General features: G+C 43.2%; 1 protein-coding gene across 2 annotated transcripts in view; it reads right to left on the bottom strand.

The window, feature by feature from the left end:
* The window catches only part of FANCD2 (FA complementation group D2), a 48,508-nt gene that overhangs the window by 5,227 nt on the left and 16,177 nt on the right, over positions 1-27,104 (bottom strand). For both annotated transcript variants that reach the window (XM_086755724.1, XM_086755725.1), the window contains 25 exons: positions 26,845-26,979; positions 25,492-25,623; positions 23,389-23,496; positions 20,163-20,272; positions 19,161-19,221; positions 18,333-18,458; positions 17,631-17,704; positions 17,402-17,542; positions 16,206-16,306; positions 15,782-15,897; positions 14,750-14,858; positions 13,962-14,060; positions 12,188-12,297; positions 10,588-10,734; positions 10,106-10,222; positions 9,134-9,262; positions 8,821-8,936; positions 7,638-7,751; positions 6,959-7,086; positions 5,530-5,629; positions 3,055-3,177; positions 2,555-2,648; positions 1,934-2,005; positions 741-779; positions 29-103 (listed from right to left, as the gene is read on the bottom strand). In XM_086755724.1, the coding sequence (XP_086611850.1) occupies positions 29-103; positions 741-779; positions 1,934-2,005; positions 2,555-2,648; positions 3,055-3,177; positions 5,530-5,629; positions 6,959-7,086; positions 7,638-7,751; positions 8,821-8,936; positions 9,134-9,262; positions 10,106-10,222; positions 10,588-10,734; positions 12,188-12,297; positions 13,962-14,060; positions 14,750-14,858; positions 15,782-15,897; positions 16,206-16,306; positions 17,402-17,542; positions 17,631-17,704; positions 18,333-18,458; positions 19,161-19,221; positions 20,163-20,272; positions 23,389-23,496; positions 25,492-25,623; positions 26,845-26,979 (2,676 nt within the window). The remainder of the gene's footprint in view (positions 1-28; positions 104-740; positions 780-1,933; positions 2,006-2,554; positions 2,649-3,054; positions 3,178-5,529; positions 5,630-6,958; positions 7,087-7,637; positions 7,752-8,820; positions 8,937-9,133; positions 9,263-10,105; positions 10,223-10,587; positions 10,735-12,187; positions 12,298-13,961; positions 14,061-14,749; positions 14,859-15,781; positions 15,898-16,205; positions 16,307-17,401; positions 17,543-17,630; positions 17,705-18,332; positions 18,459-19,160; positions 19,222-20,162; positions 20,273-23,388; positions 23,497-25,491; positions 25,624-26,844; positions 26,980-27,104) is intronic.

Raw genomic sequence — 27,104 nt, 5'->3', positions numbered from 1 at the left:
CAGACAGTTCTGTCTCCAAAAGGCTTACCCTGTGCTTTTTAAAGCTGTAGTCCAGGAGAGGCATGGCAAGCTTCAGAAACGCTTCTACAAAGAGGCGGCCGTACTAAAAAAGAATGATAAGTATATTAGAAGGCAAATTTAAATTCCTTTTTAACCATCACAAAGTCAGATAAGATAATTAGACATGTTTTCAAGCTACCGCAGATACTGTTCTCGCTTAGTAAAAGACTATATTCATGTGAAGGCTGTACTGGAATATACAGGATCAGTAAAGGGTCCCACTTTAATCACTGCAAAGGGAAGCTAGAAGGACAAAGTCTCATCATTGTACACATCCCTGGGTTTATTCACTAGGAAACTGGAAATAAAATGGAAATAAAGATAAAATGTTAGAATCACTATACATATACAGAGTCCTAACCAGAAAAGGGAGAGTTGCAGAGGGACACATGATCCTTCTGGGCTCCAAGAGAGACCTGTCTGCTGTGATGTCTCCTGTCATTTGGAGTACCATGGGGAAAGGAGAGAGGGGAAAGGGTCCAAAGTCAGTAGTACCAGTTGCAGTAAGTTCTTTGTGGTTGAGCTACATGATGAGGATTAGTGGAAGACAGTTAAAGGTATAAGAAACAGTATCTGCTTCTTCCAGAGAATTCGGTAACCACTCTACTCCGCTGGAGGCAATGATTCAAGAAAGCTGGTACTTGAACTGCTCTCTTCAGCAATTTTGAATTCTTGCTTACCTTCAGGCAGATGCTGAGTACCGGTCTGCTGTCAAATACCTGGGCGACAGGAAAAAAAAAAAAGAGAGCCAGGTCAGTCCACAAGTCTAAAGGAAACAATGTAAGCACAGCAGCCAATTAAAAATAACCCTTAATTGCATACCCTTCATTAAAGTGAGAAACCTGTTCTAAGGCAACATCCATTCTCAAGTTTCAACAGGAAACACCCCATAAGCACATGAAATGTGGTGGCTGTCAGGCAGAACCAACTGGCAGGATGGCTGTTTGGTGATCTAAAGTGCAGCTTTTGCAAACAGTGCAAAATTATCTCAACGAGTCTGAAGGTCTTAATAGTTTGGGACCCAAGAGAACCAAGTCCAGCTGACGGGCAAGTAGCCACATAACGGACAAAGCAAAACTGAGGTGTGCAAAACGATGCATTTTGGAGGAAATAATGAAGCTATTACATTAACGATGCCAGCTGGCAAAAGACATCACATGCCACTGCACAGGTCACACACAGCTGTGGTCAAACAGCAAACAAAGAAATGGAACAGATGGCCTCAGCTCTCCTGAAGGCTTTCTTCTGGTATACATTTGCATATATATTTTTGCCAGCGACCAATTCTGTAACTAATTAGTGAACATTTTAACTGGCATAGCACACATATGAGTGAGATCTGTGAAGGTACCCTGGAGCTGCTATGGATTGAAAAACACTACTAGCTGGTCCAGCTCTACCCTTTACGCTCTCAAAAGGCATCTGGAGCACAGGCAGGGCTCCAGTGAATGCTGCTGTATAGAAGAATCCAGCTCAATTCACCAGAGCTCATAAGCCTCCTGTTCGGGGTATTAACCTGCCTTCAGCAGAGTACATCAGGAGAATGTTTCCTTCTGTCAAATGTTATTCCAGGTCTACCTGAAAGGTTTCTCCCATCTGCCTCTTCCACAGCTGGCAGTGGACTCTGACAGACACAAAACACTGTGCTGGGGAACTGGGTTGTCAGTTCAGCTCTTTTTCTGCACTTCCTAACATCATCCTGTCTTTGTGCAGATTTATTATTTGAGTGACAACTATGTTAGTAGGATGTGCAGGCTGTAAGAATTAAGTAGTATTGAAGTGAAAGCTAAATGGAAACCCTTGCATACAGATTATAACCGGCTTTATTTACCACCATCTGAAGGTAAAGCCAGAGAGACCACCAGAACCTCACCTTGACCAAGTTAACGAGGATGTGGAAGTTCCGCACAGCAATGTTCCACTGCAGCAGCTTCTCCAGTTGCACCTAATGGGATGCAAGGGGACAATAACCCAAGATGGTGTACTTCCTCTCACCTTGCTCTGTCAGCATTTGCTGTACCCAAAGCATTGTTGTTGTTGTACACAGAGGAACAAAGCTTTACCATAGGCAGATTTATCACAGCAAAGCCACTTTAAGGCAATTCCAGCCTGATCAGTACCCACATGGCTTAAAAGATTAAGAGTTAACACACTTCCTTGTTCTCAGAGCAGCTCTCGGTTGCAAAATAATTTTGTGCTCCTATGCGTGCATGCAGACCAACGGCACACCTTAGTATTTTGCTGATTACTACCTGTTTTCTGGTTACAGCTTCTGCTGGATTTACTGGTTTTACATGGTACAAACTAGAAAAAAAAATGCAACTTATATGTTATCCTGTATATCAGTTTTGGCTGATGAATGAAGCTGCCTGACTGCATTTCCTAGACAAAGTTCAGAAGTAGATTCCTTTCCTATTTATACATCTTTATTGTACTGCACAGTTTAACTTATTTCTTCTTCCCCTCAAAGAGTGCAGTGCATTTATTTTCCTACCTCACTTGAGTCTGATTGTTTCCCAGCTGGGATGCTTTTCACTGAACTCTCTAGCTGAGCCATCATTACTCTGAAGAAAACCGGGAATGTCTGCCTGTGGAGAAAGTGAGAGCAAAACTAAAAGCCAGCTCTGAGCATCTAGACATGGAAAACTTGAAGGTTACCTGGCTGGGCATCTTTCTCAATAGGAAATCTTTTTATTACCACAGTAGCACAGAAAGAGGCAACATATCTGACAAAAGACAGCAGTTCATTCTCCAATTAAAATGGCTCACAAATAATACACTCAACATTGTATTAATGCACAAGGCCATTCCACCTTGGCATAGAGCTGTGTACTAACCTGTTGCCTACTGCCAAAAGAATGTTTACAAATGCCCAGAGTAGTACACAGCATATGAAACCATAACAGACCACAAAATAAAAAAAAATAAATATTAAAAAGCAGAAATTGCCATTGTGCATCTCATGAAATTCAAAGGCTTTACTGATATCATTACCTGCTTAGGGTAGGATACGTAGAAGAACATCCGTCTTTGGCAGAGTTGATCAGTTCAGGAACACCAACACTGGAGATCTCTTCTATAGCCTTCAAGATGTTATCCGTGTGCTCCAGGTAGACACTAAATCCAAAACCAGTTTAGTTAATCCGTAAATATTAAGCAGAATAAGACAGCAAGTTCTTTAACACTGCCCTACCTGCCACATGTGGTCTAAAATAGTCCAGCTCATTCTTATGCCAAAGGCCATATGTGGGAAATGCCAAGCAATACTGAGAACTGCCACAGCAACGTCATTAAAACCTTCCATGATCTGAAACAAGCATCAATTTAATATTTCACCATTCTTGTATTTAGGAAGAAGAGGCCAGGAAGAGGAGGAGATGGAGTTGCCCTTTATGTGAGAGAATGGCTGGAACGTACGGAGCTCTGCCTGAGGATGGGACATGGGCCAACTGAGAGCTTATGGGTAAGGGTGAAAGAGCCAACCAACATGGGTGACATTGTAGTGGGTGTCTGCTATAGGCCACCTGGATCAGGAACAACAAGTAAATGAAGCCTTCTACTGGCAGCTAGAAGTAGCCCCATGTTTGCAAGAGCTGGTCCTCATGGAGGACATGGAAGGACAACATAGCAGGGCATAAGCAATCCAGGAGGTTCCTGGAGAGCATCAGTCACAACTTCCTGACAGAAGTGACAGAGGAGCTGATGAGAAGTGCTCTGCTGGACCTCATGCTTAAAAACAAGGAAAGGCTCTTTGGGGATGGGAAGGTCAAAGGCAGCCTTGGCTGCAGTGACCATGAGATGGTGGAGTTCAGGATCCTGAGAGGAGGGAGCAGGACATAAGACATCACAGCAAGATCATAACCCTGGACTTAAGGAGGGCAGACTTTGGCCTCTTCATCAAACTTCTTGCCTTGTGGCAGGGGCCTAGAGGGAAAAAGGGTCCAAGAAAGCTGGTTGATATTCAAGGATCACCTCCTCCAAGCTCAAGAACAGTCCATCCCAAAGAGCCGAAAGTCAGACAAAAATGCCAGCAGGCTTGCATGGATGAACAAGGAGCTCCTGGCAAAACTCAGACAAAAAAAAAAAATGAGTATACAGAAGGTGGCAGTAGAGACACGTAACCTGGGAGGAATATAGAGACACTGTCCAGGCATGCAGAGATGTCATTAGGAAACCCAAAGCCCTCCTGGAGCCGAATCTGTTGAACGTGGGGAGTGGTGTTAAGGGACAATAAGTAGGGCTTCTTTAAGAAGCAAATGGAAGACTGCCCCTGCTAAATGGGGCAGGGACCTGGAAACACAGGACATGGAAAAGGCTGAAGTACATTTTGAAGGACTGAATGCCTTCATCACCTCAGTCTTTACTAGCAAAACTGGCCTCCAGAAATCCCATGCCTCAGAGTAGGGCTAAGTCTGGAGCAATGAAGACTTTGTGGAAGAGGATTAAGTTAGGAAATAGCTAAGCAAACTAGACATACGTAAGTCCACAGCCTCTAAGTGCTGAGGGAGATGGCTGGTATCACTGTGAGGCTACTCTCAAATGTCTTTGAATGATCATGGTGATTAAGAGAGATGCCTGAGGGCTGGAGGAAAGCAAGTCTCCTGTCTTCAAGAAGGGCAGGAGGAAGGATCCAGGGAACTACAGGCCAGTAAGCCACACCTTGATCCCTGGGAAGGTGGCAGAACAACTATCCTGGAAACCATTTCCAGGCACATGAAGGACAAGAAAACGATTGGGAGTAGTCAGCACAGATTCAGCAGGAGGAAGTCGTGTCTGACCAGCCTAGTAACCTTCAGTGAAATGACTAGCTTGTAGATGAGGGGAAAGTAGTGCATATTGTCTACCTTGACTTGTAAGGCTTTCAATATTGTTTCCTGTAAGATCCTCATAGAGTAGCTGTTGAAGTATGGGCTAGATGAGCAGACAGTGAAGTGGATTGAAAACTGGCTGACCAGCCAAGTTTAGAGGGTTGTGCCCAGCACGGTCCCGGGCAGCCTGCTCTAGGTCACTCTGCTGGAGCAGAGGGGCTGGAACAAGGGGACCTCCAGAGGTTCCTTTCAATTTCAACCATCCTGTGATTCTGTAACTGTATTTCCCCTAATACTCAGTCCTGCTCTCCTTGACTTTAGTGAGAGCTGATTTGCTTTCAGTTTAGTGAACACAAAACCAGACACTTTGGTCCAGATCCACACTTCGCATGTGTATGCATGCACACATACACGTACAGATGCGGTGATATATACTGACAAGCTATAGTCTAGCAAACATAAGGTCCAAACACGCTCCTGTGGCCAATGGCTAACTGAATCCTTCCTGTCACTCACTGTCTTTCAATGCTGTAGAACAGTGCTTTAGGTCAAACTGTGTAAGTATGAGGGTTGTGACTGGGAGGGGTCATTCCTCTGCAGCAACAGTAGTTATTAGAAAAAGAGTGTCTCAGCATGCTGGGGACAACGGCTCGAGCCTTACCAGAGCAGGGTATGCAGCGCACTGTTGAACTGGCTGCCCTTCTCTCGGTCTCCACCGGGCTTCACCCACGACTGGCAGAGGAACTGCTTTGCTAGTGAAGCTGTAAAAAAAATATGGGATAACTTGCTTAAGGAAGAATCCAAGACAATTTCCTTCTTCCATATAAAGGCAGCGTGTCCAAATGGCTTTTTGAAAGATCACAATAGTGCTGCCCCTCAATGTGCCTGAACTTTGCTAAGTCAGAATGCATTTACCCTAAAAAGCAGTAAGGCCACAAGGATATATATCATGATAACAAAATATATGGACATCTAGTGTCTTCTTGGTCTGTTCACATCAGAACTGTGATAAATCGCTGGCCATTTCTCCCTGACAAACTTATGTTAAGCCTTATCGGTTTGGTAGCTCCTACAGTGTGCCACCTGTTTGCTTTTAATTAGGCAATATGCGACCCTTAGGGCATCCATTTCTAGACATGGAATTCCAACAACAAGTGACTTGACTTTTTAGCCACAAAGCTGTAATAATAAATGTGAATGGGCAAGTTTAAAGTTTACGGATTTCTTAAATCAAAATTGCTAACAAACTTGCTTGTCTCTTGCAAAAATGTTTTAAACCGGGAAATTATTAAAATTGCTTATTCCCTGCCACACTCAGTGGGCAGTTTTCCCAGTGTGGGACTGTTTAAAATAGTAAAATAATCTCAAAGCAGGAAACTTACAATTCTGAGTGGCAACGGGGATCTGAGAAGGACAAATTCTAGAGGTGTCTTAATATGACAAGGTATGGCTGGTGACTGTTTGGAGTCTTTATTTCAGTGTGTGACAAAGCAGAGGTCAATTAGTATTCTTGTATATTCCCTGCAAGCATGTCTACGCCTTATCTGCTTGAATGTTGTTCCTCTTACAGAATGGGTCCTAACCCAGGAGAAGAGCTTGCTCAATTTAAAACGTTTGTTGCATGGGGTTAAGAGCATATACATTTTCCTCTCTCTGCCTTGACGGTATTTGCAGTTTGTTTCCATAATTTTTGGAAATGAGCTGTCACTGACATCTGTACTTCCACTAGGAAGCTACATTGGATTAAGTCTATGATCACCTCCATAATCAGTGGTTAAACTGGTACCAAAATTGAGCAGCAGGCTTGTTCTTAGAACTCTTAAAAGCTGCGAGGCTCTGATTTTTAGAAACACCAGCTAAGAGAGCTGGAGTCTGCCTTCCTGCATGTGACTGAAGCACAGCAAAACAAGTACCAAGGAGGTTCCAATATATTTGCCACTGTTCCTTTTACTAATGGCTAGGACTGTTCACCCAGTGAGATTACTAGGAAACCAAAGGGAAATCTCTCCCTCAAAAGATGCACTCCAGAGATAGGATCTAAAATTTACAGCACAAAAACTAATCTGAGATTAGAGTTCTTCATGCATTACCCATTTTCTCTTTCTTCCAACCAGCCATTGGTTTCTCAGCAATGGCAATCAGGAGCTGAGTGAGGATGAATGCACAGTGGAAGCTGGGAACACTCTGCTGGAAATTCAGTAGATAGTGGAAACTCTCACTGGGGATGACAGGAAAAGGTAAAAACAGTGTAGATAGGGTAATCTCCCAGAAACACATAAATAAAAATGAAGTATTAGAGCATCTCAGATCCAAGGTCTCCCTAGCCAGTATTTTGTCTCTGGCAGTATCCTTCTGAAGAAGGGGTGGTCAACCACCAGTAAATAAAAATTCAGTCACTGAGGAACTTCCCTCAAGCCCCAGTCACTCTAAATGTAGCAACATCTTTATATACTGCTTTTGCCTAGTGTTCCTGTAGGCATTTTAACTATCCAGCAGGTACTCATTCCTTCCGTGAATCCTACTAATGTCCTCATCTCAAATAGCATACAAACAAACGAGTTCCACAGATTAATGCATATTGTATAATCCAGTAGCTCCTTTTCATCAGGTTTGACTGCACTGCCATTCAATTAAATACAAAGCTCTGTTTGAAGCTAGTGTGGTCTCTATGAGAGCTCCCAAACACACATTTACCCATAATCCCCACACAAAACAGGGAAAAACGCTTGAAATTCATCCCTTTCAGAGCCTGGGAAATACTGATTTTACCTTATCAGCTCCTCAAGAAGAAGAAACTCTGTCTCTCCTGGCTTTAGCCTGTCTGCAAGCACCTGGAGAGCTGACCTTAGCAAGTCAGTATTTTCATGCTGAGAAAAACCATTCCTGAGGGGGGGGGGGAAACAACAACAAAAAAATCCAATTCATCATTAGGCCAGAAGGTAGAGAGGTATCAGATGCAAAAGCATATCTGGACATATTTTTGCAACATGAAAAATATAGAAGTTGCATACACAAGAAGAGCCGCACAATATGAAAGTTACAAGGGGCCACGGAAAACTGAATGGAAAACACTGTGCACACATAGTATTAAATTTTCAGTTAGACTGCAGACCTGGCTTGGTGGGCACAGGCCATTTCACATAAGTAGAGGTCTCTGGTTTACAAGATAGGCAGACTCAGGAACAACCAACATTCATTGGAATGTTGTTGGGAAAAGGAGAAAATGACAAATCTGGGAAGTCAGGAGTGGATCAGAGTCTCTGAGGCTCCAGTAGAGACCAACAGGAGAGGCAGACCTCAGACCTCAGGCACTTCTTACACAGCTACTACTACTGTTGAAGTACAATGAAGGTAAAACACTTCCCACGCACAGATCTAGATTAGGGTTCAGCAAAAGCTCCTACGATGCTCTTTTAGATTATATTTGCAGATGCAGAGGTCAAAAATCCAGGCTGCACAAGCATTGTTGAGTTTGACATTTATGGATCCAGTTGAAGTGCATCAAGCACAGGCTGTTCTTCAATGAAGTACACATTCATCCTTTCCCACTGGCAAACAGAAGTCTTTCACCACTCAGGATTCAGGCAGTGACAATTTAGCAAAGGACAAGGGGACTTCCTGGGTAAGAAATTCCAAGATCCCTAGGAAGAATGGGAGTTGCACAACTAAGTGTGCCAGTATGCCACTTATACTGGTCTTGATGCAAAAGCACATTGAATTCTGCCCAGTTCAGTGCTTCGTCACCTACAGTTTTAGTTCAGCTCAGGATCAGGCAATGAAGCCCGACATAACTACGAAGTGCTCTAAAGCTTCCAGCCACTGTGGCGTGTTGTTCTGCATGGCTGACAGGCCATTTGCTGGGTGCAAACACTTTAAAGAAAAGGAAGAAGAGGAAGTAATAAATGGATTTTACTAATTTAGGTGACTGTATACTTTTTTTGTTTAAACTCACCAAGCAAATAGGGAGCGAAAAGTAAGTAACAGCTGTTGGTAACAAGAGGACATCAGCTGGTGCTCCTGGATGTTCACTCCTGGTTCATCTTCCACACCTTGATTTTGTATAATTGCCTTTAATACAAAACAAATAATTCATTAAACACTATTCCAAGGAAAGCTAATGGCATGAGAATCCATTTCCATAAATTCCATGTTTAAAAAAAAAATCTGAAGAAAACAAAGTGACTCTCTTTTTCCCGCAAACAAAACTAAAAATACCTTTAGAGAGGACATAAGAGTATTTTGAGTCAAGATTGCTGCCCACTGACCTGGAAGTAGTTGTGCATGTTCTCCATGTGATTACACAGTGGCTTTAGTAGCTTGACTACACACACAGCAACTTCCTTGGGGGACCTCTGACACAGGTGGGAAAAGCCAACATCCTTGTAGCCTCTTTCCTGCAGCAAACCCAAAAGATTAAAGTAATTTCATCAGCCTTACTTGATAATAACTTCGCATCAAGCACTATCGCTTAGACTGCTTCCGAGCAGTGCAATTCCTGATGTCACACACTCTGTCAGGAAGGGTCAGAGAGTAAGAAAGTTGGCTTCTGCTGAACAACAAGCACCAACTCACACAAGTGGATAACATACAATGAAAATAATAGAATCATTTAGGTTGGAAAAAACCTTTAAGACCAGAGAGTCCAACATTTTACTCAAACATTAAGAGAAAGCAGTGTCTGCACGTGGGAATGAAGATAGGCAGAAAGATAAGGACACTGAATATGATGGAGTCCATCAGGTTGCAGTGAATTTCTCCTATTTTAATGCAGTGGGCCACACATGTTTTTCCTCCTGAAGCCATCAGCCAGGAATGCAAGGAGTCACTGCACTCAGGATGTTCTTCTAAAGACTTCAGAAAAAGCAGAAACACGGATGCAGCAGCTGTCTGGCCTGCCTAACATGAGCTGCTTCTTGAACAGCAGAGCCAGTCTCCCCAAGGAAGGCCAGGAAAAGGGTCACTTGAGTTTTGAGGCTACAAGGCTTTGCCTCAGTTATATACCCCTTCCTGATACATGCAGAGAACCAGATGTTGCGAACACTTCAGTGAGGGAAATGGTACAGGAGTCTCTTCTGAAAGAGCAAGTGCTGCTCTGACACACAACTGGGCATCAGATTTCCATTTAACTGTTAGGTGAAAACAATTCTGAAGAACATTTCTTTCAGGAAAGGCCTGGAGGCCACTGATGTGCTCTGCCTCAGCTGAGGTCTAGACCCACTGGCTGCTGCTGTACTTGCCTTTGGAAAGGGCACTCTCCTTGTGGAGCCCGGGGTCAGCACGTGTTCCAGCTTCCAGCACAGGTCATCCAGAAGGAAGCAAAGTTCAGCAGGCCCCAGCTGCACAACTTCACGAGCCTGCAATTACAAGAACAGTCAATCCCGGGACCCAGTTATGACTCCTGGCCTAGTTAACCTCAGACAGGGACCTCTTTGGTAGATGCTAGGGTTTTATGTCTCCCCCATCGCAGCTATGGTGCATTGGTTCTGGTTACTCAAAGCGTGACGCAAACCTGGTGCTCTGAACATAGCTGAGGCAGCGTCAGTAACACTTAACTACTGAGAGAGAACCTATTTATGCACATTGCCACTGAAAATGAGCTCCTAAGGATAAAAAGAGATTTAAGCCCAAAGAGTAACAAAATTCACCAACTAAGTAATAGTCAAGGAGTCATTTGAAATGATGTCACATAGCCCACGTGGTTTTACACTGTTCCATTCACCTCTGTATGCATCTCTGTGTCCAAGACAGACTTTGTCAGCAGCCCACAGTGAAGCACAGTGAACAATTCGAGGTCTAACTCTCGGAAGAACGGGCGATAGCTCTGCAGCTGTGCCAGAGGATTTCCTGCCTCTTTCTCAGCAGCAGTCTGAAAAGTAAATGGCAGAATTAAGGTTGCAACCCACAAGACTAGAAGACTTTCTAGCTCAAATAAAGCTATTTCTTTCGCACAGATTTCTGTATTTTGTGCCAGGTTGAAAAAAAGACTAAGAAGAATTCACAATAGCTAGTAGAGGCAAGCACATAGAATCAGAAGCATTTTCAATTTGGACTGTACAGTCACTAAAAATTTTCTAAAAAAAAAAAAAAATACTTAGCGAACTGGAATAATCTTTGCTATCTCATTTCTGTGAACCAGTGGCCATTGTGAAACCCATTCTGGACTTTGACCATAAGCACCATGAGAGATGGAGGCAAATGTTTTTATCTTTGATAAATACCAGAATGGTAAACTGTGGGATGCTGTGTTGCCTCTGGCTGACAATCTGTAAGTTCTTAGAGATTCACTCCACACAACCCTGTCACAGGAGCTGATGTATGTTACATGTGGCTCACAACAGGATTTCTGTATTCTGTTGTGCTGGGCAGAGCACGGCACCTAAAGACTAGTCTGGAAGCAGTAATCTAGTTAAGTAAGAAAGGTTAGATACATTCCTTCCCAAAACTGTTTGAGATTTTGCTTATTCCCTGTAAATCAAGTGACTTTGTTATCATATGTGACTCAGTTATCATATCTGTACAATAGCAGGGAAGTAGAAGCATATTTGCCTGGATGAAATTGGTAAAATGGGCTCTGAATAATGTTTATTAGTAACAGTGGTAGAAGTGGGGCCTGGACAGATGCTTATGAGATCCCAGCCTCACGATGCTGAGCCCAAAGCTGGGCACACTTCCCTGGCTTCTTTCTTTCAGCCAGAATACATCTTGCATTCTGGACACGATGGCAATACTGTAAAAGCTTATTCAAGAGAACAAGACATAAAACTCAGTAATTCATTAGTAGATAGGTTTGGGAAATAGTTCTTAGCGTGTGATGAAAATTGATACTTTTAAAGATGCCTTATCATGAATACGTTGACTAAATATCTCAAGAAAAATTTGCAAAATGAGCACCCGTGACTGAAGCAGACTAGAATCAGCAAGAGATACAGTCCTTACCACGGTTTGCATTTTCCAGATTCATCTCTCAATTTCTGACCTGAGTCTAGAAATGGCAGGTTATTGCAGTAATTTGAAAGATGGGACACTAGCTTAAACCAGAAACTTTCCATAATCTTAACCAAGAGTAACTAGTAGTATTGTTGATAATCCTGCACATTTGCACTGCCCTGAACCACACTGCCTGCTGGAGAGTGGCTGGCCTCTGCAGCAGACAATTTTCAAAATTCAGATGGGAGGCAGGTGTCAGAAAGCTGAATTGAACCACTTGACTGTGGTTAACTTTTGAAATTAACAACCCCTCTCTCAAAGCTTTTGTTTATGCTTCTGTGTCATCTTCCCTAGTCTGCCTTTCTTGCAAGTCCCCAGGGGCATACACCTACCTTCTCCAGCTCGGAGAGCTCAGTATCAGGCTGGTTTCCCTCAGAACTGTCATCTGCTTGGGAGCGATCTGCAGAGCCAGCTTTGCTGCCATCACTCTTTTTTTTCCTTCCTTAAAGAGAAAAGCAACTTCAGAAATAAAGGCTACACTAGGCTCAACACCAGACAACACTTGCAGTCAGGGAAACAGCACAGGCTGTGCTTCATTCCTAAGAAAGCATGGAGCATGTCCTCCTGACACAGGTTGTGTGTCATCTGTAGGCAGGATCACGGCCCAAAAGAGAGTAAAACGCATTTGGGGCTCCCCTACAACCAGCTTCTCTTTTATAAAATCACAGTAAGAAATTAAAATAAGTCTTGCTGTTCTTACTGTGAACATAAGACATAATCTTAAAGAAATGCTTGAACTATAATTTATCGTTTCTTCCTCAGACACAGTATTGAGGAAGGAAGAGGACCTGGAAAAGCAAGATAAGACAACTACAGAAGGGACTTGCAGGCATGCCAAGCCAACAGCAGGGTAACTCAATGAATTCCTTGCAACAGTCTTCACTGCTGACAACTGTAGGGAGATTCTTATACTTGATGCACTGTGTAGCAGAGAGATCAAAGAAACTACACTGATTTCAAGTAATTGCACAGGATGTATTAGACCAGACAGCCAAGAAGCCACCTGGGCTAAGTGACATTCACACAAGTTCCTCAAAGGAATTCAAATGTGACATTTCAGAACTGCTGGTCACAGCGCCAGAGGACTGATAGCTTGTAAATGTAATTCCTCTTAATGAAGAGGGACCTAATGAGAATCCAGAGAATTAAAGACCAGTGAGTCTATCTTCCATTGCCGGGAAAACGTCAGAGCTGTCTATAATAAAAAATAAGATCACTGCGCACACAGACATACAGTCTGTTGGGAAAAAGTCAGCAGGGCTTCTGCAAAGGCAAACCTTGCTTCGCTAGCCTGCCGGGGTGTTGGCATCATGTGGATACTTAAGGGAGTAGTAAGGTTGGTGTCAAAGCTGCATATTCTTATGGCTGCAACATGTGGTCACAGCACTCACTGATTTTTTTGTAGGTAAGCCAAGCTAAGCTCAGAAATCTCTTGGTCTGGTCTGGGCTTACTAGTCTGAGCACTTACTTCTGCTCCTTCAAAATAAAGTATCTAAAGTGATGGATCCTCCTTTTGTCTGCAGAACATAGCCATAACTCTCCTTCTGCCTTAATCACTCGTATCTGAGAGGTCCAGTCCCTGCAGAATGGGTTTGGCACAAGAGAAGAGAGCTCTCTAATCTGTGGCCGCCTCCTTGTTTTCACAGAACAGAATGTGAATTTTCGTCCGGTTTGGCTCAAAGGCAGATATGTTCCCAGGAAATGTTAATCTAAACTAGTAGTAGAACTAGAGACAGAAGGAACAAAGCAAATCTACTTCAGCTGAAAGGCAAGTTCTGCTTCTTCTCTCTTGGAGCTAGCCATGGGAGACAATGAAGGAAGCGTTTCCTTGTGCAGCAGAGCCATGACAAGGTTCCTAAGAGATCGGTTAGGTACAGCCGAAAGGTCAGAGATCGCAAGTCTGCTCAAGCCACAGGTTCAGTATCAAACAACTGCACAAACCTGTCAAAGGCAGAACAACTTACTGCTGCAGAAAATACTTTGGCAGGTGAGAACAGTCAATGAAAGACCTGGATTGTCACTGTTAAATGCTAAGCAGCAGCAGTGCAATATGCCAGTCAAACCCCACATCACATCTGTTTGCTCAAATTTTTAAGCTTTCTTTACCATTCCTTTTTCTCACTGGACCCACAGCATTAATGGACGGTACGGCCTCCAGCGCTTCTGAATCAAAAGAAGCTGGTGGTGGGACATAGCCAGGGGTTGCTGAAAGAGCCAAAATGTAGAAATGAGGTTAGTTCAGCTCCTGAATGACAAAGTACAGGCAAGATACATATGTTTCACTGTCTGTTGGTTTACAAGCACAGCTCTTAATGGACAGCTTGTGTAAGGGTATGTGGAAGGTGACAGTGCATTCTTCGTCATGTTTATCTTAAAGACCTTTTCGATGTAAAAGGAGATAATAAGTAAAGGGGGAAGCCATAAACAAGCACAGACAGACACAAACCTGGTAGACAAGGGATAATGGAGACAATGCCAAAGAACAAAAATCCCCAGTTTGTAATTAATGGGCCACTAAAAAACTTCAGGCACCACTTTGGGAATGGACCCCTGGACTTTGTAACTGATAAGATAGGAGGAAAAAGAGGAACTTGAAGATTTGGGATATTCTGATGGGGGAAAGAGGGGGAGAGGGTAGAACTATGCAAATTAATGAAGGAATGTGCGGGGAAGTGGGGTGGGGAGGAACAAAGAGGAGAATGAGCAGAAATAGCGTCAAAGGGACTGGCTGTGAGTACAGCATTGCTGGTCAGCAGAACTGCTTTTCTGACTGAACCTTGTGCCTGTAAAATTGCAGTATGTGTTACCATATACTTCTTCCACTGATGTTTAAGCCAATCCCTTTCACTTCACAGCTAGCACAGGCCCAGAACGTACAAATGTTTCCTACTCACCTGCCAAGCACTTTCCCAGCACATTCTGCAGCTCTGTGATGTTCTGTAATCGAGTCAAAACTTTTCCCTTCATCTCAGCATCCTGTTGCTGGCAGAAGGCATTTACAACCTAGAGATACAAACCAAACTCATTGACTTAGGGAGACTTGTACACACTTTTACTACTTTTGTGACGCACAGTCACAACCAAGTTTGCAAGGGACCTGAGGAAGCCTCTAGTCCAATATCCTGCTCAAAGCAGCGTCAACGAAACAGGTTGCTTAGAGCCTTTTCTAGTGAAGCACTGAGCATCTCCAAGAACGGCAATCCCATAGCTTCTCTGGAAGTGGAGCACAATCTTTCTGTTAGGTAACAGAAGGCCACAGTAAAAGACCACAATATGCCCTCCCTTCTGGCTTCCCTTCTCCAGGATGAGCAGTCTCGGCTCTCCCAGCCTCCCGTCATACACCATGTACTCCAGCCCCTCATCAGCCTGGTGGCCTCCGCTGGGCTCACTTCAGAATGACAATGGGAGCCCCAGACCGGACGCAGTACCGCAGGCAGGGCCTCATATATGCCAAGCAGATGGCAACAACCAATGCCCTTGGCCAGCTGGTGACTCCCCTGCTCTCCAGCATGGCGAGACTGACCTTTCCTTCTGATGCTCCCTTCATAGTTTAGACATATATTACCTCATAGTTTAGACATATATTTGGGGTTTACGGCATCTTCCCTGCAACAGCAAAACTGAGTTTCATACACCACAGCGTACAAACTGCAGCTGAGTTGCAGGTGGAAAACTCGCATCAGCAAGGCAGTCCTTAGAGCCTCTGACCAAGAAAGCAGAGTTGCTGCTAGCAGCAGGATAAAGGATAAATGTTAATGAAAAGAAGAACACGGAGGCATCACCAGGACCTCACTGGAGAAGGTTTCCAAGAGGCAAGACTTTAACAATTTTTTAAAACAATTCTTTAACAATTGCACCCCTGAAGCCTGTGTGTAAATGCTGTTCCTCAGTGCCACTCCAGAACCTGCAGACAAGGCTCTACTCACCTCACGAAACCAGTTGAGAGCATAGAACAGGAGTGAGCACAGAAATTCCCGTTCCCGCTTGGATAGAGAGTCCAGCTTCCCTTCAACCTCCAGGTCAGTCAGGTACAGGGGGCAACCTGAGACAGAGCAGGAAGAGAACACATCGGACTGTCTTTGCTACCCATCCTTTGGTCTTTGTGTGGATAAAGTCTCTTACCAAAACCCGTATCAATTCCAGTGACTGTCTGAAGTAAGCCACATCAGCCACTCCATCCCTGGACAAAGCAATTGTCTCCCCTGCCTCCCTTCCACTTTGTGGGCAACAGAGCATCTCAGCCTCCTTCACAAACTGTACAGTTCTTCCTACATCTGCAGGAAGTCTTTGCAGATCTGGGATAGGAACAGGTCAGCCAGACAGACGCTATACAAGGTCCATTTCCCATACCTAATAAGGCATCAATCTCCTCCAGGCTTCCACTGTTCTGCTCTCCAGTGTAGAGCCTCAGCAATCGGAAACAGGGTGACAGACACATTGGTGACACTATCCTGGCAGGAAAAAAAAAAGAAATTGAGTGAGTCGTATGTTTTATATACCTCCAGAGTGCCCATCACTTTTCCATTATGTCCTACGTCCTTCCCGTGCCACCTTGCCCTACGCCATCTATTTTGCTTCCTGCAAGTCCCAGCAACACAGAGCAGAAATGTACCATATGGTTTAAAAACAAACAAAAAATTGGTGATTACCAGTTTTCTGGAAAAACATATAAGGGCAGAAAAATGACTGTAATGAACAAAGATGGAGTCAGATTTATTTCTGGTAGAAATCAAATTTGAATAATTCAGAAGGAACGACAAGAAACTGTGCAAAACATAAGTATGAGCAGTGGAGAAACCTCCTTGAATGTTTTGTAGTGTGCCACTGCTCACATTCTGAGTGAGGAAAATTCACATTTTTCTATAGATGCATGTAAAGTAGTTATATTTTCTTTTATTTTAAAGTGATCACGTCTTTTTTAAGCACAACTAAAATCTCCACAAAATCTTATGACAATAAATTACACAGGATTTGAAGGTGCCAGTTACAAAAAACTCTTTTATTATCTTTAACTTTGATGCCCTCCTGTTTAATTAGGCTTTTTTATTTCTTACATGCTTCTTGTTCCATTCTTCAAAAACAAAGTTTTTATTTCTCAGTTGAATTTCACTTGTGGCTGCATGTTTGTGGTTTTGCTTTGGAGCACAATCTGTTTTCAAAGTACAACTGAAGGTGAGAAAAATCGTGTACTGTTGACACACACTAAGTCTTTAGTGACCCTATTTGAGAATCATTGCTCAAAATACAAATTTTGCCACCTTAAAGCTGCCTACTGTTCTCATATGACAGAGGGGAAATAAGGCAGATGCAGATCACCTAAACAGTCTGAGCCAGAACAGACCGCCAGTTCCCAAACAGCTTATGCCTCTAGACCTATCTGAATATTTCTAACAGCAAAATAAGGAGAAGAACACTGGAAAGTGGTAAATTCTTTGACCAGCTCCTTATCAGGTACTTTGACAGGCAGGGCTGATAGCAGTGAAGTGCACCAACAGAAAACAATTCCTTTACCTTCGCAGTCATCCCACAGTTAAGTGTCAAAGTACCTTTTACTTTGGCTACTCGTTCCATCAGTGACTCTGCCAAGCTCACTCTGCGACACCAGCAGTAAGAGGTTAATAGCAATTGCTCCCTGACTTTCATCTTCATCCAGATTATACAAAGACTTCACTGGGAACAAGAACGAACTGCAAGGAAAGACAGACAAGCTTGTGTTGACAAACTCAGTTCTCAGTAACAGAAACATTACAAACACTTGGTCTGCGATGAACATACCCATCCACGGTGGGGCTGAGATCCACTACAAAGTCACTGGGAAAATCCTCCACCAAACTCTTTCCAAATTTGTCCTATAAAGAAAGGAAAAAAAGCTGCTCAGTAAAAAAATGAAGAAAGCTTCAACAGCAGCAGTGGAAAATGCAGAAGATAAGGCCAAGCAAAAGTATCCTAGAACAGTCACAGCAATGAAGTCCACTGCCTGCAAGAAAAGCCAAGGCCTGCCTTTAGAGACAAAGCCAGGAAACATTGCTAAGAACCCAAAACCATCTTCCCTGCTTTTTGGACATTGGCTTGTCTACAAGTTCCACAGTGTTGCAGAGAGGCAGAGCAGCTGGCTGGAAGAGGAAAGCAGCCATGGGAAGTTCTCTCTCCTAAGAGCCAATCATCAGAATGAAATGGCTATAAAGTGCTGGCAAAGTTTTATTTCACACAATGTGTCCCACATACTTCACATGCTTACACTGTTAGAAACAGTTAAGGGAGAAGTAAAGCAATAGATGTGACAGAGTCTGGATAAGATGATTTTTTATCCAATCAATCCCTTACGGGACCATAAGTGTGCCTAGAACAAACCAAAACAAAGAGTTCTCAGACTGGAGTGAAATCCTCAAATCAACTCTGTCCTGCCAACATCTGAAAAACATCATGTTTCTGAAGAATTTATTTCAGCAATTAAATTCAAGCTACTCTGCAACATACCAGGAGCTGCAAGTCCAAATTCCCCTTCTGCTTCTCAATCAAACTGGCAAATTCATCATAGTACAGAGCCAAGACTTCTGGTGTTTGCTCACAGCAGAAGCCCACAAGGTCCAGCAAGGTAGAAAGCTGAAAGGAGAGAGAGCAGTCTGCAGAAATGGGTAAGGTAAATGGATCCAACTTAAGCTTTTACCTTGAGTCCCTTTTACAGTAATTTACTCTAAGACATATCCAAAGCTTCATCTCTAGAGTAACAGCCCATGGTGACTGGTTTTGCAAAGACTCAGTTTTAAGAGGGAACATGGGTCTTCTAAGGTTCTGGCCCAGCTCCACCATGAAATAACACAAAAGAGTCTGCCCAGGACCACCCTTAAATAGAGTGCCAGCCTAGAAGAAGGTTCTTCAAAAGGAATTAAGAAAAGAGGTCAAGGCTAGGCCAACCCTGTACAGCAGAATTGTGTTCTCTAGGTGGCCTGAAAGGCACCATTGCCAAGTTGAGAGGGAAGTGAAGGTTGCCTTTGGCTCACTGAACTACATTATCCTGTTTCTTTCCTGTGTGTTTGAAATAACATCCGGATAGAAGATTTTCACTAGATGGCTGCAGTACTGCTTGTCCTGTACTAGCTGTAGGTAAGACAGCAGATATTTTTTCCTCCAAAACCATTTTTAGTAGATTCTTGGCTCTGCAGTTAATGCACACAAATTCCAGGCCCAGTAAAGCTATACACACACTACTTCACCTAAGACCATGTTTCCAGTCACATCTCCTTGCTGACCACATCATCCCTCTCTCCCACTCTGCCCCAGTACATACCCCTTCTTGGCACTCACCTGCCCATCACGCTCACTGTTCAGCTCTGGTCTCTCCAATGCACTACCATCTCCTTCATTTCTGAAAGCAATTGATAAGGGTTGTGCAGCAAAAGCAAGGTTAAGAGATGACAAAACTCATCACACACACAAGGTTCTCTCTCCAGAAACTGGAGAATTAAGCATAAAAAAGATGCTCTTTGGAACTAGATGACCTTTAAAGGTCCCTTCCAACCCAAACCATTCTATAATTCTATGATTATTAGGAAAAGACCTGATGCTGTTTGGGACCTTCAGGACAAGATGGAATGTCTTCTTCAAGGATATGCTTTTTCTAACCTGTTGAAATCTAAAGCACTCTAGCCATCCCCATAACGAAGTCCACTGGCTCAGGGGCTGGAGCTAAGATGGGCTTTTCTCTTCACATAATAAACATTTTATAAATTATATAAATCATTTTATTAAGAAGTGCAAAATCAGCGAGCTACATGAGGCTTTCCAATAGCAATCAAATCCTTATTTACCAGGTGCTTTAATCTTTGTCACAGCTCTTATCAGAAGTTTACCTGGTTTATGAATGCTGTTCATAAATTATTTATGCAGTACATTGGAAATTGTCATGTGAATGCCCAATACAGCAGTAACAACCTTTCCCCTTGTTTCTCTTTTAGATTTCCCTGTATTCAAACATGGAGCACACCAGGTTATTCATCCTTAGTGTCAGAAGCTGATCTGCAGCGTTCAAATTTTTGTCCAAGCAATAGGTCCCGCTGGTGGTTGTCAAGGCACCCACGAGCAGGCATTAACAAGCAATTCAGGCTGCCTTTGAGATTAGCAGCAGGAGAGCAGTACTGAACAGGCTGTAGCGCCAAACACCACAGTCTGCAGAAAACAGTTTTGAGTTCCTGGATTTGACCAAGATGTGTATCAGCTAGAAGGCAATGCCCTCCTTTCTTTGTTCCACTCCAGGTTTGGTCTGAATTGAAAGCTTGTTAAATTAATCTTTGCTACATTCTCTCTCACCTTTTTAATGCCACACTGCCTATCATGGAAACAGCACCAATAATCCCCATTTGTTTGTGGTTGGGAACTGTACTGGAGAGCCATTTCCTGATCACCATGTGCATATCATCCTAAAAAGAAAGACATAGGCCACGTCACCACCGAGGTACTTGCGTGCATCAGTCACAATTCTATTGGCATCTTCGCTCAGTGTCATCTCCAAAGGCTGCAAGGGGGTTTATTGGGATTACAGCTTTGCAAAAGGAATGCACATTCTGCACTTTTCTTCATTATGAAAACAGTGGTCACAACTCTACATAAGGCTGCAAACAGCATTAAAAGTGACTCACTTTGACTTTGCTCTAATTGCTACACAGAACATGTAGTTGGTCCAGGTTTCATCTATAATTAATACAAGAATATATTTTAAAAAAAAATAGCAGATGGTTTTCTTCACAGACAAACACACAGTCATTCACACACAAACAGCAGCTGCAGAGCTGCTCTCTGAAACACTGTCAACTTCAGGACGCTGAGGGATGGAGCAAGTTTTTGGTGAAGGTCCAAAGAGAGCTGTAGATAGCAGCACACCAGACACCTGGTATTAATACATTCCTCATGCTGCCTCCTTGTCCCCTGGGTATGGGCACACATGCCCTCCACAATTTAAGGGCTTTTCTGCAGCATCTGCATAAGCCCACGGCAAGTCTCAATGCAGCGTGCTCTGTTTCAACAGTTGTATCACGTAGCTGATTGGCCGTGCTTTGCCAAAATGGGCACAGCTTTGAAGACCTCTGAAAGTCTGGACCACTAATGATAGACTGAGAGGTTCCCTGACACAGAGAGCATGAAACGTGCTCAGTCATAGAAGTGTGATGCTTCAAGAAAGTTAAGAGACCAGTCTTCTGGATGAGAAGTCTAATATTCATCGAAGAGACCAAAGGCAAAGCACAGAAGAGCGTGCAGCAAATCAGGCACAGGAATCTAAGCTTCACCTGCACTGCTGGCAGAGGAATGCTAATCAAGAAAGCCATCATCTTGAGAGATGACAATGGAACAGCTGACCAGAGGCTAAAACAACATAGCCACCAAGAGGTCCAGAATCACATCTCTGCCAAAGGGATAGGTTCTTCCTGATCCCTTAAACTGACAAACAGTAGGTGAAAAAAAAGACAGAAACCTTCACTAAGCAGCCAGTCATGGGAGAGGGCTGCCAAGTGGGTCCTGACCAAAGCTAAAGAACAGCTCAGCTTCCTGATATCTAAAAGTAGCTATCAGGAAGTAATGGGTTTCAAAGCAGGGATGGAACGATGAATGCACTGAGCAGAAAACCTGCTTATTTTAGCCAGTTAGCAACAGTCCTGTCACTAGCTTAAGCAGCGACCACTGCAGAAGAGCAGCCTCCTTGTTACGAGAAGCAGCATCCTCAGACTGCAACAGAGCACATGTGAGAACTCAGAAGCAGCTTCATAAAAGCAGCAGACTTCACAGGTGACTGAAAAACATTATGGAATCAAAACAGCCCTAGCTGCATTGATGCTTAGTAACTCTCCCGACAGGTCCTGCAAAGGAGGCTGGCCATACAGAGATCCCCAGGGACTGAGAACTGCATGAAAGTGCAAGCTCTAACAAGAGACGGGTCTTGAAACAGAGGAGATGAGAGCTTGAGTTATGCTACACAAACTACCAGTGCCAGCAAGATTAAACTGGTAGCAGAGGAAAGGACACTACATGGTTACGCTGTCTTTTCTTGACCTTCACTAGGCAAGATGCCTCTGGAGTGACCTGTGTAGTGCAAGGACAAGTGCTTAATTTGCTTGTAGTGATTCTCATGTTCAAGAAGCATAGAAGTACAGTTAGGAGAAGGCAAAGAGGAAACTGGTTCCCAGGATACTGATTTCTCTGGCAGTCTACCCCTGGAGTCTTTGGTATTGCTGAGGACAGAGTCAAACTGCCAACCTTGGATTCTCACTGTCACAAACTCTTAGCCCAGAATAAATTGTACAGCTTACACTCTTCTTCTTTTTGCAATTTAGGAGGGTGATAAGCAAAACACTTCTTCCCAAGGCTAGTCCTTCTGGGCTACAAAGTCACCTTGTGTGTTGCCAAGGCAACTTTCACAAGTTGCATGTAAGAAAGACAGACTTGGGGCAGGGAAATTGCTGAGAAAAGTAGTTCAGAAAGGAGCTAAATCTGCCATACAATCAGAAATTTTGCCAGTGAAGAGCTCCATCTTAACAGAGTGAGTGGGAAAAAACAACTACAGATGTGCTGTTTTACATGCCACAGACTAATTAGGAAGAGAGGAGCAGGTTTTCCTTCATAGTCTCAAGCTAGCATGTGCAATAATACCCACAACTAGAAACTATGCAGAGACTCGGAAAAAGACAAGTAGTCCTAATTCTAGGAGCTGAGCTTTATGAGTGGGAAGATTTTAAATCCCAACATCTCCAAATGTTTTTGATATATTTCTTTATCTGATCACTGCCATGCTCAAGGAGTCAGAAATCCAGACAAAGGTATCTGGTACCACCACTATTATGCTGCAGCTGGGTCATGCAAGATATCCTATGTAAAATTAATATGAATTTAGACAGACCAGGCTTGATAGCTTCTTGTGTTTAAACTAGAAGCACAAAAGGTGTGAAGTCTACCACTTCACAGCAGAGCACTCTGTGCTGTGTAGCTCAGTTCTTTTGTTGTCTCTGGAGTACAAACATTAAGCAGCTGAATCAAGATGAACATCTCTGGGAAGAAGCTGGACTATGTTTTCTGAACGCTTCCAAATGATGTGGAAACAAAGCTTGAGAAAGAGGCTGCTGAATTTACACTTTTGCAAGTCTTCAAGGCTCAGCTAGACAAAGTCACAGCCAACCTGATATCATGTTGGTGACAGTCCCACTTTGACTGGGAGGCTAGATTAGAGACTGCCAGCAGTCCCCTTCCACCAACATTTCTATCAACTCTACCTTTCTTAGATGTGCAGCAGAGGAGGACCTTTCCAGGAAAGATGTGAAGCATGCAGTCACTGTGATGAGTCCTTGCTGTCCAGGGTAAAAGAGTCTGGACCTGCAAGCTGGCTTGCAGACAGTTGGGGAGAAGAGAATTTTAAGATGAAGAACATCCTGACATCAATCACTGTTCATAGGTGAGGCCATTGTTTACACAACAAAACCTCTGGAAGTTAACCTAGCAAAAAAAGGACGAAGGTACAACCTGAATTCCCTTCTGCTGTGTTTCTGCTTACCTGAATATAGCTTCCTTCTTGCCTCTGGCTGAACGCTAGTGTGCTGAGAATGTAGAAAAGCTTCCGGATCTGGCACGGATTCAGTTTCTGTGTATAGTCTAAAATAGTCTGTAAGAGAGAAGCCACAAACTAGCTCAGATATATCAAGAATCCCTTTCCATGTTCCCAATAACACACCAATTGTCAACTGCAGGGAAGCCCGTTAACTTTACCTTTTTTGCACAGGCAGGAAAAAGCTACATTCAAATTAAACAAACATAAATGCAGAACTACTGCTGTGGCCTTAATTACTGCAGTTCATTTTATCAATGCTCCAATCCCACCAGAGACAGCAATTTATCTTCTGTCACAGGTTTGGTTACAGCATTCAAAGTATTTGACAAAATGAACATTATAGGGTTTTTGCTAGTGTTTCTATTACAAGCCCTGTAACAGTCAAGTTGTTAACAACTTAGGGGTGGAATTTTCTGTGCTGGCAGGCATTCTCAGGATATTTCTTCTTCCAGTGCTTCAGTGAAAAAACAGTCCAACTGTTTCCCAGAGCCATGCTAGCTTTCCTACCACTGACATGGGGTTTTACTGACATTTTTTTTCTCCTACTACTGGCCAGCCTTGAGCAGGATTTGAAACGAGGTGTTGCGTTTGACAGGATTAGGTAAGCACTTGTGCATCCCACAAGAAAATTCACTCAGTTTCTAAGATTAAAAAATAGCTGTTTGGGGAGATGATTTGTGCTAAGACCTGCATGTGCTCTCTGTGGTGGAGAGGCTCCAGCTCAGCATCAAATATGCCAGGTATCTGCAGCTCTACAGATCTTTTTAGAGGTAACTGGCTAGTGCCTCAGCCACCTCTGAGGTGCACGCCAGACACGGCACACTGCCAGACGTTGAGGGCTGGCCAAGCTTTGGTAATGTACCAAAGATCAGCTCATAGAAACCATAATCTGTGCATGATCTGCCAGTGCAAGAACACGCAGACAAGATCAGGAGGAAGGTCAACAGCTCTCAGGAGACTGCCGCGGGCAAGTACTCCCTGTCGCATTTCTGACAAATGCATTCAGTTATGAGCAGGAGATTTGGGTTGCCTCTTTCAAGGACTACTTTCAGCCCTGAGTCCTTATCACATCCTCCCTCTGCCAGGAGGCAAGCGAGTCCCATTTCTTCCTCTTATACCCACTGAATGTGTGGCAGATGGCATTGCAAATTCTTATGGTAGATCTTAATGGCTTTTTAGCATATTTTAAGCAAATAATTTAAGTTCAACAATCAACCAACTAAACAGGAAGAAGTATATAGCTTTTCACAGTGTGTACTTAAACTACAGAATCCACCAATATTAAGTGGGCATCAAAAAAAGTCAAAAAGGTGGGAAATACACATTCCCATAGTCTTCAAGGGCTCTTAAATACAGGATGTCCTTAAGCTACAAATCACCCCAGATGGGGGAGTGTTCAAGAAAATTATTGCTACATGCTTGCTTTGCTGTTTTGTTCTTCTTAGAATCATAGAATCATATCTTCCATCAATCTTTACTTTTACTACTTTTGGAAACAGGCAACTGGGTAGGCCTAACCCTACTTAGGAATTAAGAGCCCATTTTTAAATCCCCATTAAGTACTTTCTTCATTTAAATTTTAGGACATAAGTATTTTCCCATCCCTGCCAGGACTCTTGGTTTAGGATTCAAATACTGGCTAAAATACTGCCATTCTTTCAATGAGGTAGAACAGGCAGTCCACAAATGATGCAGATTTTTGCCAATTATTTGAAATAGCTGATGTTAATAAAGACAGTATTTTCTTTCTATCATAGGTGTCATTCCACGCCTGCAATTTAAGCATTCTCCAGCTACAGGGAAGGGTAACTTTTTTGCTTTGTCTATCTCAATTTCTCCTGTCAAAAAAAATCACAGTCCTATCTTACAGCTCACCCCTTCACAGTAGATACTTTTCACTTCTGACCACTGCATTTCTCAAGACAGACAGCTTTGCAGGTACAAGTTGTTCCATTAACCTTACTTCTGAAGAGTACTGATCTACTCTGGATCTGGGGCAAAGTGGTGTAAGGGTCCTGAAATGTAGAATGCCCCACAAAATATTCATACCTTCACGAAGGTGGCATAGCGCATCAGAAGGGATGTGTGCAGCACCACCAAATCAGTGAGCACATCCAGAGAAATGTCCAATTCTGTCTCATTTCCACTGCACACGTGAGTCACCAAAGCAGACACAACCTCCTGAGAAAAAAAGCCCCCAGAGAAACCACAGTGAAATGTCAACAGAAAAGCGTCTGCCCTGTTCTGCTCCTATAGAGTATGCCGATCAAGTACAGATAATCATCCTGAAACTTAACCATATTATTCTCAGTCCCTTCTCAGTTTGGTCTTTAATTCCTGATATCCACAGTATTCTTCCTCCTTGAGCCTGAATTTTATTCAGTTCTAAAAGATCCCACGATCTGCTTCTACAAAGCAGTTCTTCACCAAGTTTTTCCTGCCTGCTTTAACACTGCTGCAATTTCTGCTCTTTGCTACCATTATAGACGATGGTAGAAGTCTACCCTATTTCCATCTTTTCAATGTCACTAATTGCTGATACAGCCATCCTCTTTTGAAATTCTTAACATCTCAAAATATTACTAGACTAGCTTGTGGCAGATGTCATTGTATGCCTTCACATCTCAGGTTTTTCCCAGTTGCTTTTTTGTTTGCTATTTCTTAAGTTTGCTGTGATAAGTAATACAGACACAACTCTGGAAACAGTCTTAATTATAAACATAACTGTGCCCAAAAAAAAGTGCAAATACATTCAAAAGCTTGTGCAGTGCGGTCTTCAATCCCCAAATTTTCTGATGGTAGCATGTCTGTAGGAACTCATATTCAGAGCTGAAAGTATAGTCTGTGATAATTTCAGAGTATGCAGGAGTCCAAGTTGGTCAGAGCTCTGAGGGAAATCTCTGTAAACTTTTTCACAGTAAGTTATCCAAGGAAAGGGAAAAAAAGTTTCAAAATGAACCATAACAATAGCTTTTTAAAATAGAGGATGCTCAAAGTGACTAGGTAAGACAGAACAGGAATATAGATTTATGAGCAAATCTCCTCCGTGACCCTGGGGGCCAGTCCTGACTTCCTGGCTAGACCTCAGTCAACTTGTTTGCTTTCTGAATTGCAGCAAACCCAGCACGGTCCCCTCTGCTTCAGAAGTATTTTTTGTTCTGTCACTTCTGAGGTCTGCCTGTTTGCTTCCTGCTCCTCCCAGCAGTCTCTGTGCTTGAGTCACTTGCTACCAGAGACTTGCTGTGACTGTTCTCCACCTTCTGCTTGGCCTACTCCACAGCAGAGACCTCTCTCCAAAGGCTTCCAGCTGCCTCAAATCCTCTCCCCCTAAAGGATCATGACATACATTCTAGAACAAAAGTGCAAACACAAATAAAACAGATGCCATCCATCACACTGTACCTGCTGGCAGTAGGAGTCAAAGGCTGCAAAAGCTTGTTTGTACATGCAGCTGCCGAAGGAGACGATGGCTGGGTGTGCAGAGTGCAGAAACGTCTGAGCAAGTGCTAGGATTGAAGGGAAGAAGTCTTTGATAACCTGAAATACAGACATCATGAAAGAGGAGATTATTGCTGCTTGTTTTCAACACACTCAGTTCTCTAAATAAAGAATGTGCTACAGCTTATCTCAAAAGCTTTGCCTAGTTCAGTAGGTGCTTTCCT

The sequence above is a fragment of the Chlamydotis macqueenii genome, chromosome 10 (assembly GCF_036417535.1).
Source record: "Chlamydotis macqueenii isolate bChlMac1 chromosome 10, bChlMac1.mat, whole genome shotgun sequence".
Classification (NCBI taxonomy): Eukaryota; Metazoa; Chordata; class Aves; order Otidiformes; family Otididae; genus Chlamydotis; species Chlamydotis macqueenii.
Note: the sequence above shows the minus strand (reverse complement) of the source record. Positions and strands in the feature narration are given on the sequence as shown.